Source organism: Schistocerca piceifrons, chromosome 2 (genome assembly GCF_021461385.2).
Source record: "Schistocerca piceifrons isolate TAMUIC-IGC-003096 chromosome 2, iqSchPice1.1, whole genome shotgun sequence".
NCBI classification, from domain to species: Eukaryota; Metazoa; Arthropoda; class Insecta; order Orthoptera; family Acrididae; genus Schistocerca; species Schistocerca piceifrons.
In genome coordinates this window covers 740,580,165-740,595,303 of record NC_060139.1, presented here as the reverse complement: position 1 = coordinate 740,595,303, position 15,139 = coordinate 740,580,165, and the positions used below count along the sequence as shown (strand labels likewise).

Genomic DNA, 15,139 nt, shown 5'->3' with positions numbered 1-15,139 from the left:
GCTGAATATATCCTGGAAATAATTGAATGCTGGTCTAAATTTGGTATATAATTCAAAGTCAGTTTATCTGCGGAAAATTTAGGAAGTTTGTAGAGGAACAAGGAGTGAAGCATATAAAAATTTTGAAATTTCACCCACAGACATCCCATTGAAGGTATAATGAAGGAGACAGCATGGTTATGTCAGACATATTGTACAAATAGGAACAGTATGTGGAAACAAAAAGTTAAAGATTTTGAAACACTATTAAATGAGTGACCACACATAAGTACAGGATTCACAAATGGGGCAGTTATTGGCAAACTGTCCGCTCTAATGTCACTGATAAGTAAATTAAAACAGCCACCAAAATGTAGTTGAGGAAAGCCTATTAATGGAGGAGATAGTAGGACAACACCTCAAACAAAGCACAAACACAAGATTAAATGCACATAATAAAACTTCGAGACTTCCTGTTTTTGAGGTAGGGAACTTGGTTATGGCTCAAGCACAAGAGCATAACGATAAATTACAGATGAAGTGTAAAAATTTCAGCAGTCAGATCTATGGTACATGGGAAGTATTAGAAATGAAACACCCTAAAGCAATAGCATTAAAGGACCCCTAACTATAAAGAGTATTAAGGATAAATATAGAACATGTACAAAGGCATAGAACACAGGAAAATTCAAAAGAGCCCACCTTTGAAAGGCAAGAGAAAACTAATTACAAGTTTGCCAATTATTCTCACTGTGACAGGGGTATGGATAGAGTTAAAGGGAGTTTTTGGACACAATAATAAGAAAATAAAAATGAATAAGCCCACTGACAGAGAAATATTCTCAGACAAAGGCACACAGATTCATATAAAAAGGCACACAGATTCATATAAAGTTCCTTAATGTATGACGGACATCTTTGCAAAGCTATACAGGGTGCCCATAAAGTAAGTATCCATTTTGCAGAAAATGTACATGTGGATTATTTCTGTTGCAGGTACCATGAAGAGACATCACAATTCTGGAACATCATTTACGTGGCGAAACCTATGCTGAGGTCCTGAGGCTGTTTGAGAGAATGTATCAGAAAGATGACCCCTACAAGACTAGCCATTCAGAAGCTCGTCAACAAATTCTGGTGTGCAGGCTCTGTAGCTGATGAGTGACACACTGGGTGACCACCGGTCAGCCCACAATCTGTACAGTGTGTGAAGGAAGCTATCAAAAGAAGTCCAACGGCATCTACCGCCAGCTGGGTCGTGAACTATCCATGCCAGAATCCACAGTGTGGAAAGTGCTTCACTACATGCTTAAAATGAAGGCATGTCATATCCAGGTGTTTCACCAGCTAGAGGATGAAGACCATGTGGCATGAGCAGCTATGTGTCCTGATGTGTTGGAGGCTGTAGCCGAGGAGGACCTGATGAATCATGTTATGTTCAGCGACGAAGCAACATTTCATATCTGTGTCGTCATCAACAAACACAACTGCCGGATCTGGGCAGAGGAGCAACCTCATGAATGCACTGAGTGGCAAAGGGACTCTCCCAAAGTCAATGTGTAGCTTGGTCTCATGAAAGATGGGATCTATGGGCCGTTTGTGTTTGCTGAAAAGACAATTACCTGAGCAACCTACCTGGACATACTGCAGTTGTTCTCGGAGCCACAGTTGGAACAGGATGGTATCCTTGCCTCTGTCATATACCAACAAGATGAGGCACCACCCCACTATGCAAACATTGTCTAGGACTACCTGAACGAGATCTTTCCTAACAGGTGGATAGGAAGAATTGCAGGTCGCATGTGATCTGCTCGCTCCCTCAACTTCACTCCTCTGGACTTTTTTGGTGGGGTTTCATCAAGAGCCGAGTTTACGCTACCAGGGTGACACATTTGAATAAAATGAAATGGCAAATATGAGAGGTATGCTTGCTAATAACCCCTCAAATGTTACAGCGCGTGTTCCATGCAACCACAAGGTGATGGGAACAGTGTGTTGCCAATGAAGGTGGACATGTTGAACAGTATTAGCCACTCTCTCTAAATGTAATGTTTATTTTGTTATAGCACATCTGGAAAATGAAAATGGATACTTACTTTATGGGCACCCTGTATATGCACTGGGCCTGAAGCCATTTTTAAGTTAAGTCTGTTCCAAGATTTTGAGAGTGGAAACCGTGTCAATCAGAACTGCAATAATGTAATGGTTCAATGATGTGTTGTGAATAAGAAGATGGACAATGAAGAAGGGCAATTAACAATGATTGCTGGTAACTTTAATTTATAACTGCCATACATATTGCTCATCTGAGTGAGATTTTTGTAGGTTTATTTGGTTATACTGCACCATGACTATTGTCATATAATTAGAAGGTGCAGTATGTGCATACCTAGTAAATGAGACTTAATTAGATAATTATGACAAGGACTGGCTATAACTAACTCAGTGAGGGGGGTCTGACGTTTATTGAAGTAAGAACGACGTTTATTGAAGTAAGAACTGTGAAACCAAATATGTGTGTGTGTGTGTGTGTGTGTGTGTGTGTGTGTGTGTGTGTGTGTGTGTGTGTGTACCACATAACTGGATACCAAAATTGCTATACACACCCACATTTTCAGCCAATTATCCCTGTTATCAAGGAACTACAAGCTGATTTATGACCAGGTATGTCACAAAGTGTTTTATAGTTGTACACAACAAACCAAGCTGACCACGTGAGTCTCTGAATAATAATTCCTGTAACTAAGAAGTTACACTCAATGTATGTGCCATTCTCTATGATGTGGGTTAATTGTCTTGCAGTAATAAAAAAGTAAACTGAAGTTACAAAAATGGTAATGTTTTGCCTAGACAACAAAACATTCCAAGAGACTCATTTAGTTTAGGTTGGTGAAAGGGAGATATATATTATTGAAAAGATTTGTTTCATAGTTTGTTAGTGAGCTTGGAGTGTGCATTAGTTAAATATGAATAAGGTGAAGCCAAGTTTGGTTATGAAATCATTATCAATGAATTAAGATCACAGGACTGATGTGAAAGGAAGACATATATGACATTCTAACTTGAGAAAGATTACATAAATTACACTAAATCAGCAAAATAGTAATGTAAGGCTAAATATAGGAAGAAAATTAACACAAAATAATGAATAATACATTCTGCTAGAGTAATATTATTACACATGAATACTTAACATATTCTCATAAAGATACCACTGTAACCTAATACAATCTTATGCAGTTCTGAATTCTGCTGCAGTGCGGTGTTAACAGCAAGTTAATTCTGATGGGTAGACAGAGACTGCAGAAGAGCAAAGAACCCGTGAATTAGATCATTGGAAGAACCAAAATAAAGTGCTAGATCTTAGTTAATTATACATGTGGAATATAGATGAACCCATGAGTTCTGCAGCAAGATGTGAAGTGAAAGAGAATCATAAGCTCGTAATAGGGGAGACAGTGTGGCAGATATGATATGCGAGTTGGGTTGGAAGTCATTAAAGCAAAGACGTTTTTCGTCGTGGCGATATCTATTTACGAAATTTCAGTCACCAACTTTCTCTTCCGAATGCGAAAATATTTTGTTGAGCCCGACCTACATAGGTAGGAATGATCATCAAAATAAAATAAGAGAAATCAGAGCTCGAACAGAAAGGTTTAGGTGTTCGTTTTTCCCGTGCACTGTTCGCGAGTGGAACGGTAGAGAGATAGTATGATTGTGGTTCGATGAACCCTCTGCCAAGCACTTAAATGTGAATTGCAGAGTAATCAAGTAGAAGTAGAAGTAGAAGTAATAAATTGCAAAAGACATAGAAAAAAAATTGTAAAACCATAAGCGCAGCATATACATACACTGGGTTATATACACATGGAGATCCAGTGTGGGCTGTGATCATCATAAGTCAGCAAAACTTGATAGACATGCTACTGCGTTAATGCAGAACTGTTTGACACTGGAAAAACAGTGAGTTCCAGTTGTGTACACGGGATGCACATTGGCACCTGGCAAATCTGTGCAATGTTTATATGAAGGTATGACATTCACAATGTCATTTGGCAAGCTATAACATGAGTGAACATTATGGCTGTTGAGAAGAGAGACTGTGCGCTGTTAGTGAAACTATTTTATGTGAACAACAGCAATTACAGCACTCCACTGAGAAAATATCACTGAGTGAAAGGTCTGAGGAGGTGCCCAATGTGGTTAAATGGTTTAAATAAGATGATAATGAAATTCAAAATCAAGGACGAGTTTGGTGTGGCACATGGAAGAGGAAGGCATCTTATATCAGTAGGCGTTATTGAGGAGAGAGCTGTTGCTGTAACTGACCATGCAGCATGTGCCCTGGTAGCTTGTTCAGTGCCACGAGAATTGCCAATGCCATGGTCAGCAGTACAGAAAATTCTGTGGTCTCTTTTCTGTGGTCTATTTTCCACTGGTACCTGTATAAGATCCAGAGTATAAGACCCAGACAGTGCAGCCAATGAAACTCTACGATCTGCAGCAACATTTTGAATTTGTTCTTTGGTTTCTGGCATGGGTCATCGTTGATGACATGTGGCCAGGCAGTATTATATAATCTGACATGGCACATTTTACACTACAGGAAGAACTGTCGAATTTGGGGTATAGTTGTATATGTTGTGCATAAAGAGCCATTGCACTAGCTGTATGTGACTGTGTGGTATGGATGCACAAACACAATTATTCTTGATCTATTCTTCCTTGAAGAGTATACATCAGAGGGCCAGTCAGGTGTACTGCGACATCTACATTTTATTGAGACCTAATTGTATAGCAAATGATTTCTGTTTTTGAAGAGTGCAACTGTGTGTAAACCATGGTTTTCATATAAGATGGGGCAACACCTCATGTCGCTTGCCCAGTGAAAGATCTTCTTAATGCAAGCTTCCAAAAATGTGTTGTCTCCAGAGCTTTTCCAGATGCGTGACTGCAAGATCACTTGTTCTGAATCCTTGTGACTTTTGGTTCTGGTGATATCTAAAAGAATGTGTTTACCAGGACATGTTCAGTGTGTACCTGATCTGAAGGCCAGTATACAGGAACAGGAACATGCTGCTCAGATTCCACTGAAACTGCTGTGAGCAACCAATGATCACATCATTTTATAGATGCAGCACCTTGTCGACATCTCCAGTGCTCATACTGAACTAATTGTGTGAGCAGCATTTAATAATAAAATCAACATCATGCTTTACTCACTTGTTTGCCCTCTTCTGCTCATGTCCCATTACTAATTCATTACATACAGAAACATTTCTAAATGTCTTTCTTACATTCGCAGTGCCAGATTTACACCTTGTGGCCAAAACTGGAACTAATTTTCTTCCCAGCGTAAATCAATTCTGCATTAACACATTATAATATCCACTGAGTTTTGCTGCCATATGATAATTACAGTCAAAACTGCACCTCTGCGAGTACCTGCACTTTAATTATAACAAGCCGGTACATTAGTGCTCAATATACTATTAAAGAACACAGATAAAAATGTCTAAAGAAAGAATCCGAAAAATGACTAGTCATGACAAGTGATATATAAAAAGCAAGCTAATGCATTAAAATGGGTGATTAACTGTCAATTAGACACTGGTGTGCCCAATACATAAGGGTCAAATTTTCAGCTCTTGGTAGGGCAGCTGCTGTAATATGTAATAAATCTAGATGCTACCACAAGTGTAGTTTAAATATTTAGTTTACTGTGATCATACAGTGGGAGTAAAACAAGAATGACAATAGGCTCCATGGTATTGAATACAAATATGAATGTGTTGCAATTAAAAGCAACCAGTCAGTGTGTTGAAATGTTAGGAAAGACTGAAGATACAACAAATGTGAATGTTTTCAAAAAAGTGCATTAACTCTGAGTAGAATGACAATATATCAGGCTGAAAAGCTATGATGTTAACAGTTAATTATAAACACAATGACTCAGTTACGAGTGGGATGTATGAACTGACATAACCGAAAAGACAACAAGTTACAATAGATATAATACCCTGAATCATTGTGGTGAAGGGGGAGTCATGTAGTGTGGTCATACAGAAACCATGGAACTTAATTCGTGCAACAACAATTCATGACAGAAGTTTTGAAGCAGTGAATGCCAATAAGCAATGATTTCATAAATCGTGTTATAACAGGGGGGATAAAATAGTTTGTTTGCATGATTTTTTTTTGATTAATGTATGGCATGGCAAGTAATGCATAGTGGATAACAGTCTTCAGCCACTGCAGCAATACCAAAAGTAACTGGCATTGTCAGCAACCTTCGCCTAATAGCCAAAGGCCGATGAAGGGAGAAGACATAAAAGATTGTACTTTACTTGCTGAGCCAGCAGAGGAAAAAACACCCATCCATTCACCCAACAACTCTCCCCCCCCCCCCCCCCCCCCACCCCTGCCCCCTCCACACACACACACACACACACACACACACACACACACACACACACACACACACACACACACAGCAAGAGAGAGAGAGAGAGAGAGAGAGAGAGAGAGAGAGAGAGAGAGAGAGTAAATTTGAGAATAAAATGTGATGTATTATATCTTAAATTATATAAAAAAGTGTGAGTATTGTAAAAGGCTTACACATCAACTGTATAATTGAATACAATTGGTTCCATCATTCTTCCAGGTGCATGTAAAATGTTAGAACAGTGATTCTGGATATGAATTCTTAATTAATTACTGGGTTGGTTTTTCATGTTGGTATTCTGGATACTATGTGTTTATTTCTCAACTTTCATTTTTTATTTGTAATTCACTGTTTCTATTTGAGTTTATATATTGTCATTTTGTCATTTGGACATAGTGACTGGAGCTGTGAATGCTAGAAAATGGAGTGCCAAGTTGAGAATTGGAACATTTCTGACATATTCTTATGTTTGAGTTCAATAGAAGGTTGACAAGAGTGGAGGCAGCCAAAAACACATGCTCCATGTATGGGGATAATGTCACTGGACACAGAATGATAAGCAAATGGTTTTCTGTTTTTTAAAGGAGGATTATTTTGACATGGTTTTCTGTTTTTTTAAGGAGGATTGTTTTGACATTAGTGAATCTCCATGTTCAGGAAGACATTTGATGAAAATTGTTTACATGCATTAATCCACAATGACTGTCAGTGTACTCGAGAACTGGCACATGTGATGAACTGTGATCATTCTATCAGCATGTACCATTTTCAAAAATTGGGTGTATGTGTACCCCACGCTGTAAGCCTAAATCACAAAAATCAGTGGGTGACCACACGTGCATCTCTACTTGGTCATCATCTACTAGCTAGTGAACAGCACCTACCTTTCCTATTCTGTAACATTACTGTTGATGAGAAACTGTGTCTTTATGCTAACATAAGAGAAAGAAAGGAATGGTTGAGACCAAACAAAGCAGCAACTCCCCATACAAAGACCTGTGCACATCCACAAAAGAATTGTGTAATTTCCATGTCATGTAACGGTTGACAGCTAAAATACATTTACTAATACAGACCATTGATATATATGTCAATCTCCTCAGTTCTTAGTACATAATTACACAGATAATTATGAGAAAGTACAGTTTAATGGAAATTAGTGGTGTAAGTGTTTTGTCTACAGAGATATATTCAGCAGATTATTAGCATATTTTTAAGATGTGAAAGGCCATATATAGAACTACCTTTAATAGTAAACTATGGATGTAGGTTGTATTACTGGGTACTATGGAACATGTGGTACTATCACCTATCTCCAAATGTGGAGGCAGCTAAGTATTACCATAAAACATATCAATACCTTTCCTATTAGATTTCTGAAAAATAATTGGATAATAGGTTGCAACTGAATATACATTCAGGAAATGTACAGTAATTTATATGTTGCATTTTCATTTAACTTCTGCAATTGAAATCCTGCAGTGAAATTTTCCATGTGTTGCAATAATGAAATTCTGAAGGAACAAAATGGAAAAAATTATTAGACAAGTCAGGAAACTAAGCTGTTAAATGATATTAATCTTGCAAGACTGAGCAGCAGAATATAGAGGCTTATTTTAAGTTATTCTTACACTAACTTTAGAACGGGGAAACTTCAGATGTGGCATCCATCAAGTACCAACTATTGGCACCATATTCTACTTAAGACATATAAATGAGGCACTGTAAACTTAGAATGATCTGACAAAACTATAATATTGGCTTTTGATATGAGAGGCCTGCAAGCAGATGAGTCCTAAATACAAGTACATCAATGCCAGAAAACATTCACTGACGACTTATAGTATTCGTCTTAATTTCACTGACATATTATGAGGATGAACATCCAAAATGAAAAAGAAAGGAGGAATGAGTTTCAGGGTGCTCAACACTGAGGTTATCAGTAAAGATGAAAAAGGTAACAGTGAAATGTAAGTATAACATTTCTATGGTAATGAAATTTCTAGACAAAATCCAATACAGTTGGTTAATAGGCACCATAACTCTTGGTTTAGCTATTCAACATTTCTTTAAGATATTTATCAGAGTTATCCTCTTTTTAGATCTCAGCAAATTCATGCTGCAGCCTAAAAATTTTTGTAGTAAGTAAAGAAAGCATGCAATAATATCATCTTACATAGATGTTAAAAATAAAATAAAAGCACATTAATAATAAAGCAGACAATAAAAAATCCAGGATGGAATGTAACAATATTATGAAAAGGAAAACTGCTACTCACCATATGGCAGTGGCTTCAGCTGTGTGTGTGTGTGTGTGTGTGTGTGTGTGTGTGTGTGTGTGTGTGTTTTGTCCGTTCTCGACAAAGGCCTTGTTGGCCAAAAGTTTATATTGTGATGGTCTTTCTGGTGTGCCTATCTGCAACTCAGCATCTCCACTATATGGAGAATAGCAACTTTTCTTTTCATAATATTAATAATGAAATCAGCTTCATGTAGTGTGTTAACTGGACAGTAAATGCCACAAGAGTTTGATTAAGGTAAATTTTAAAAAACGTGTATGTTCCAGCACAATTTCCTGAGAAGCTGCTAAAATAAGCAACTTTCTATGCAGAGCAGTGATTTATAAAGTTCTCTTTTCTCATATTACACAGACTCATCTGAGTCTCTAAATATTTAATGATGAGGAAGTTTATTGCCACAGTCATTAAGAGCAAATTAAATTGATCCTTTACAAAGCTAGACCCTACTCTCTTTTCATTTTGCATATTCATTAAGTAAATTACCAGGCTGGCACAGAAAGGTGAAGATTTACTCACATGCTACTATTTTAATATTAAAGTACATGAATTAAAAATTACTGCTCACTGTAGTAGTGCCAAACTAAATTTAGTTGTTCACTATTCCTATCTAAGTTTTTTAATAAGATGACAAAAAATGAAAAATCAGAGATGATATGAATTAAGTTAGATTGCTGTTTACCACACAGAGGAAGCATTGAGTGGCAGATGGGCACAGATAACAGTGCATTTAAAAGTACACTAAGATAATGGATAAAATCATTCTTCAGATTTAGAAAAAACACCCACTCATTAATACACACAATATAGCCACTGTCATCTTCAGTTTCAGTGCACAGAGATGAAAGTGGCATGTTCATTGAGTTATGTGGGTATGAATGTGTGTGTGTGTTTTTCCAAATCTAATGAAGGACTTATCCTGCTTTTAAGTGCCTATCTGCTGCTCATTGCCTCCTGTATGTGGTGAGTAGCAAACTATCGTAACTCAAACCATCATTTCTAACAAGATATGTGCTTCATTTAAAATTAGTATTCTTCTGGCTGAAGCTAGTTTCTCTCCAAGTATTCCAGGAATTTAAATACATGGGTAAAAGGAGAAATCTTTTAGGAAAGATAGGTTAAAAAAAATGAAATAGTTTTGGAAGTATGAGTCCCAAAATTGCTAAAAATGAGGTAGCTATCAAAATTAGCTGAAAAAAAAAAATGGTATTCATTCACCATCATTGATGGAATTTTCCCCAAAAAAGTTTTTCATAAAATCAGTTTCATAAGAGGAAATTTCTATTTCTTACTCTTCAAAGCCAAATCAGTGGACTGAATGATATTTAAAAGCAATTATTTATTTTAAAAAATTCATACTTTTCAGTTTACACGTAAATATATGAGATCAGTTTATATATTTATAGTACTGGCACAATGAAATTTTGGAAAGTGGTGATTGTTAATACCTACTGTTTTCAAAAATCAGTTAGCTGCTGTATCACCATCAACTCATCATCTGCATCAACACCAGGCTTTAACTTTTTTCTTTTCTTTTCTGTTTGATGTGTGAACTGGGGCATCATTGGGCAGTCAGGCAGTACAGAAGTGCAGTCAGGAAATGCTCAGTGGGGAAAGGGTCTCTCCTCTAGAGGCTAGTGACTAGTGAGGGAATCTAGGCTAGCTAGGGAGCTGCGTCGAGACAGGCCGAGCGAAGGGGGCCCACTAACCAATGATGTGGTTCCAAACAACTTGTACCAGCCAATCACAATGTTGGACAGATTCAGGTCATCCAACATTATCTGAGCAACGCCCATGAACACTTTCTTGCCCTCGATTCTCCCGTAGTCACCCCACACAGTCACCTGAAAAATATAAATAAAAGAAATTTTTTTTACTCAGTGACATTAATTGTGGATTAGTATTATTTACTGAGGTATCTACATTATCAAATAAAAATTTAAGGATAATGTGATTCATAAGAAAACTAACAGCAGTGTAGCAAAAATGGTGACATAATTAAATGGTGAACAACCAGTTTCTGTAAGTGGAGTCATATTTAAGTAGTTGCAGTTGCAAATTAGATGCATAAAGAAGTCTTTGTATCAAAGTGTAATGGGCAGTCAAATTACTCATTGTCTTGGGAGACTATATGCAGACAACATATATATAATGTAAAATTAGATTAACACCTGAATTTTATTCACAGACTAAACCATCTGTTCCTCTTTTGTTTATGTACTTTTCTTTATCTTGTGCCACATAACAGGCTTAATAACACTGATATATAAATGGTGCAGATCATTACTATTAAGGACCGTGTTTTCACACATGCAGGTGATATCATTCTGTACCCTGCAATGTTAACATGACCATAACTCTAGTCAGCACAGGATGGCCAAGATCCGCAAATTTCCATGACAGCATTGGTGTAATTTCATGCTGTTTGTAATACGTCAAAGAAAATATTGTATGGGTATCACAGAAGAACAGAAAGGAGTCTTCACAGAGTGGAGTTTGTGCAGCTGTTTGTGGAAATGATTGTGATTGCATTTGAATCTAGGTAACGTGCGTGGATGGGATTTCATGGACTGAGGAACCATTGGGTGCATTTGGGAGAGGGTTTCCAGGAAGTTCAGAAACAACTGTTTACTGGCAGTATTCCCACAAAAGAAGGTGGTCCCACAGTTCACTAAAAGACATATCACATTAAATTTTTGTTGACGTATGAGAAACTACATTCTCTTTCACATTGCGGGAATTTTCACTGAGACAGTACACAAAGTTTTTAAGTTTCCTCTGCAGACAAAACAGTGAAATCAATTACATGTTTAATGCCACTGCAAAATTTTAAATAACATTCAAAACATTGACTATGGCTACTGTGATGTCTTCAATAACAGTATGATGTATGAGGTGGAATCCAAAATTATCGGGACTGGTGCTGCCATCTGGAAAGTACGAGTAGTAGATCTTTGCACCACTAGGTGGCAAGATCTGCATATCTGATGAGTCAGAGTGCAGAGTGGCATTCAGCTGGGAGGATGTGTTGTGTGTCCACAGCAATTTCCGTAATACTCTGTGTTTGGTGTGTGGTGATTTTACAATGGATCCATGAATAGAACAGTGCGTGTTTATCAAATTCTGTGTGAATATCAGGAAAAGTGCTACGGAGCCCCTTGCAATGATTCAACAAGCGTTTCGGGGATAGAGCATGAGCCGTACGTGTGTGTTTAAGTGGAAGAGCCTGGGCTCTCCAAGGCCCAAAAAAGAGAGACAAGTGAAGAGCAAAGTGAAGAGCATGACCATCAGGAACTTTGCACATAGAATTCATCCCATCCAAGCAAACAACGAATTCCATGTACTACTGTGATGTTTTGCAATGGCTCTGTGAAAATGTGCGGAGATGACAGCCTGAACTTTGGCGTCAAGGGAACTGGCTGCTGCTTCACAACAACATGCCCTGTCACACGTCCTTGCTCACCAGGACCTTTTTGGCAAAAAACAACATGGTGGTTGTACCCCACCCACTGTACTCGCCAGATTTGGCACCTTGCGACTTCGCGCTATTCCCAAAACTGAAACTCAAGTTGAAAGGCCATCGGATCGACACTCTAGAGAGGATTTAAGAAGCATTGCTGGCAGTGATAAACACCCTCAAAGAACAAGATGCAGATGGGAACTACTTTGAGGGTGATGATGACCATTAGTCCAAAGGTAAGGTTTTCAACAGATGACAGTACCAGTCCCGAAAATTTTGGATAGCACCTCATATGCTGGAAATGCTGGCAATACTTTTCCTATCTTGAGATGCAAATGACACTTGACTTAAAGATGCACGCTGTGTCATATGCTGTTGATACAAACTTTGTTAAGCAGTTAAATGTTCCAGAGATAACATTCACCATAGGTATTACAATGTAAAATGTATATAAAGGACATTATCAATGTATCGTTTGTAAATAAATATATATAACTGAAAGTTGGTCATTTACTGGTTTCTAATTATTGAATTGAAGAAATTTTCTGTGGAACAGCAGGAATATTCAAAGAGAAACAACTTAAATCTGCATTGATTAACAGTACTGCTATCAGAGACTCTATTTTATGTGTGTGGACTGTCAAAGAGTCTTTCTTGCAGGAGCATATGGAGAGCTGTTACTCAATTTCAGAAGAATATGTGATCAAGCACTCAAGAGATCTGTACCTAGTAGAACAGTTCATAATGGAAAGGACCCTCTATGGCTAACAGTTTATGTAAAGAAACTTCTAAAGAAAAAGTGACTATCACAGAACAAATACGAGACAAGAGTTTAACAGCCTGTTGATGATGAGGTTATTAGAAATGCAGCACACACTCAGATTAGGAAAGGGTGTGGAAGAAAGCAGACATGGCCCTTTCAGAGAAACCTTTCTGATATTTGCCTGAAATGATTTAGGAAAACCATGAGAAACCAAAATCTGAATGGTCAGGTGGGGAACTGAACTGCCATATTTCTGAGCATGAGTCTAATGAATCGCTACTGAATAATCTCACTTGGTCTGGACGTCTCAGGACAGCAAAGCAAAAGCAGGAGTTCTAAATTCCATTTCCAGCTGTTCCTTAACAAAAAACGATCCAGGAATACTGTAGCACACTGTGGAGATGAGATATATAGACATTGATGTTTGTGGTGTTACTCTTGTAATCACAATATACTGAAGCTCCCTTGCCGAAACTGTGCCCAGAGGCAGGAAGAAAGTAGAGGACAGACCTATCTACAAGACAATCCATGAAACTATTGTCCAATATCACTGATATACTTCTGTTGGATAACTGTGGATCTAGTGCTGAGCATTAAAAAGTATCTTGAACAGAATAACAACCTAATATGAAACTTCCTGGCAGATTAAAACTGTGTGCTGGACCAAGACTTGAACTCGGGATCTTTACCTTTTGTGGGCAAGTGCTCTACCATCTGAGCTACCCAAGCATGACTCATGTCCCATCCTCACAGCTTTACTTCCACCAGTATCTTGTCTCCTACCTTCCAAATTTCACAGAAGCTCTCCTGTGAGTCTCAGTCCAGCACACAGTTTTAATCTGCCAGGAAGTTTCATATCAGTGCAAACTATGCTGCATAGTGAATATCTCATTCTGGAGAATAACAACTTCCTGGTAACAAGCATAGATTTTGAAAATGCTGGCCATGTAAAATTGGAATTGCACATTTCTTACATGACATCCTGAAAGACACAAATAAAGGCAAACAGCTAGATGCAGTATTTCTTTATTTACAAACAGGATTTGACTCAGTACTCAACACTTATTAATGAAATTTGAGACTGGACTGAGGATGTCATGGTACAGTGGACATTCCTTGTGATCTTAAATTCAGAGCCATCAACAGATGTAGAAGTAATTTAGAGGAATTGTATTAGGGACCATACTATACATGTTATTTGTTAATGATCTGACTGAAAATATTAATAGCAGCAGCAGACTTTTTGCAGGTGATATACTGTAGTTATCTATAAGGAAGTATTATCAGAAAAAGGTACATAAATATCTGATTGGAATCTGATATTATTTCAATGTGGTGCCAAGATTGGCAATTTACTTTAAACTACCAGAATTTAAAATTGTGAACTTCACAAAATGAAAAAACTGTAGTATCCCATAACCACAATATCAATGATCCATAAACGGAATTAGTCAAATAATAGAAACATTTTGGGACTTTAATTTGTGATGGCATGAAATAGAATGTTCATATAGACTCAGTCATAGATATAGAGAGCATAGACTTTGGTTTATTGGTAGAATACTGGAAAAATTTAGTCAGACTAGAAACGAGGTTGCTTACAAAACACTTGTGCGACCTATCCTAGAACACTGGTCACATGTGCAATACCCACAGCAAATAGGCCTAACAGGGAAGGCCTGTACAGAGTTTCCAGAAGCAATGTTAAGTAGGATGTCTAGGAATAAAATACAACACCTTACTTATCACACTTTTAGCATCTACAAATTTAAAATTAGACTACTTACAATGCAGAGAGAGGTATTCAAGCAGTCATACTTCTAGCATTCCATCTGAGAACAGAATGGCCAGAAACTCTAATATATGGTACAGTGGGAAGCAACCTCTGCCAAGCAGTTCATAATAGTTTGCAAAGTATGAATGTAGATGTAGTGTATTTCACTCCCTTCTGTGTCAAAGTTAGATCTCTTGGGCTTAATGCGGACCATTATCCAATGAAAATGTGCATATTACACTAAATTGCAGTTTCACTCATCTTGTTGTTGTTGTTGTGATATTCTGTCCAGAGACTGATTTGATGCAGCTCTCCATGGTACTCTATCCTGTGCAAGCTTCTACATCTCCCAGTACCTACTGCAACGTATATCCTTCTGAATCTGTTCAGTGTATTCATCTCTTGGTCTCCCTCTATGATA

General features: G+C 37.6%; 1 protein-coding gene across 1 annotated transcript in view; it reads right to left on the bottom strand.

Annotated features, from left to right (window-relative positions):
* Window positions 1–15,139, bottom strand: part of LOC124775814 (regulating synaptic membrane exocytosis protein 2-like) — a 966,162-nt gene that overhangs the window by 102,835 nt on the left and 848,188 nt on the right. Inside the window, exon 21 of the mRNA XM_047250647.1 lies at window positions 10,431–10,565. Coding sequence (XP_047106603.1) covers window positions 10,431–10,565 — 135 coding nt within the window. The remainder of the gene's footprint in view (window positions 1–10,430; window positions 10,566–15,139) is intronic.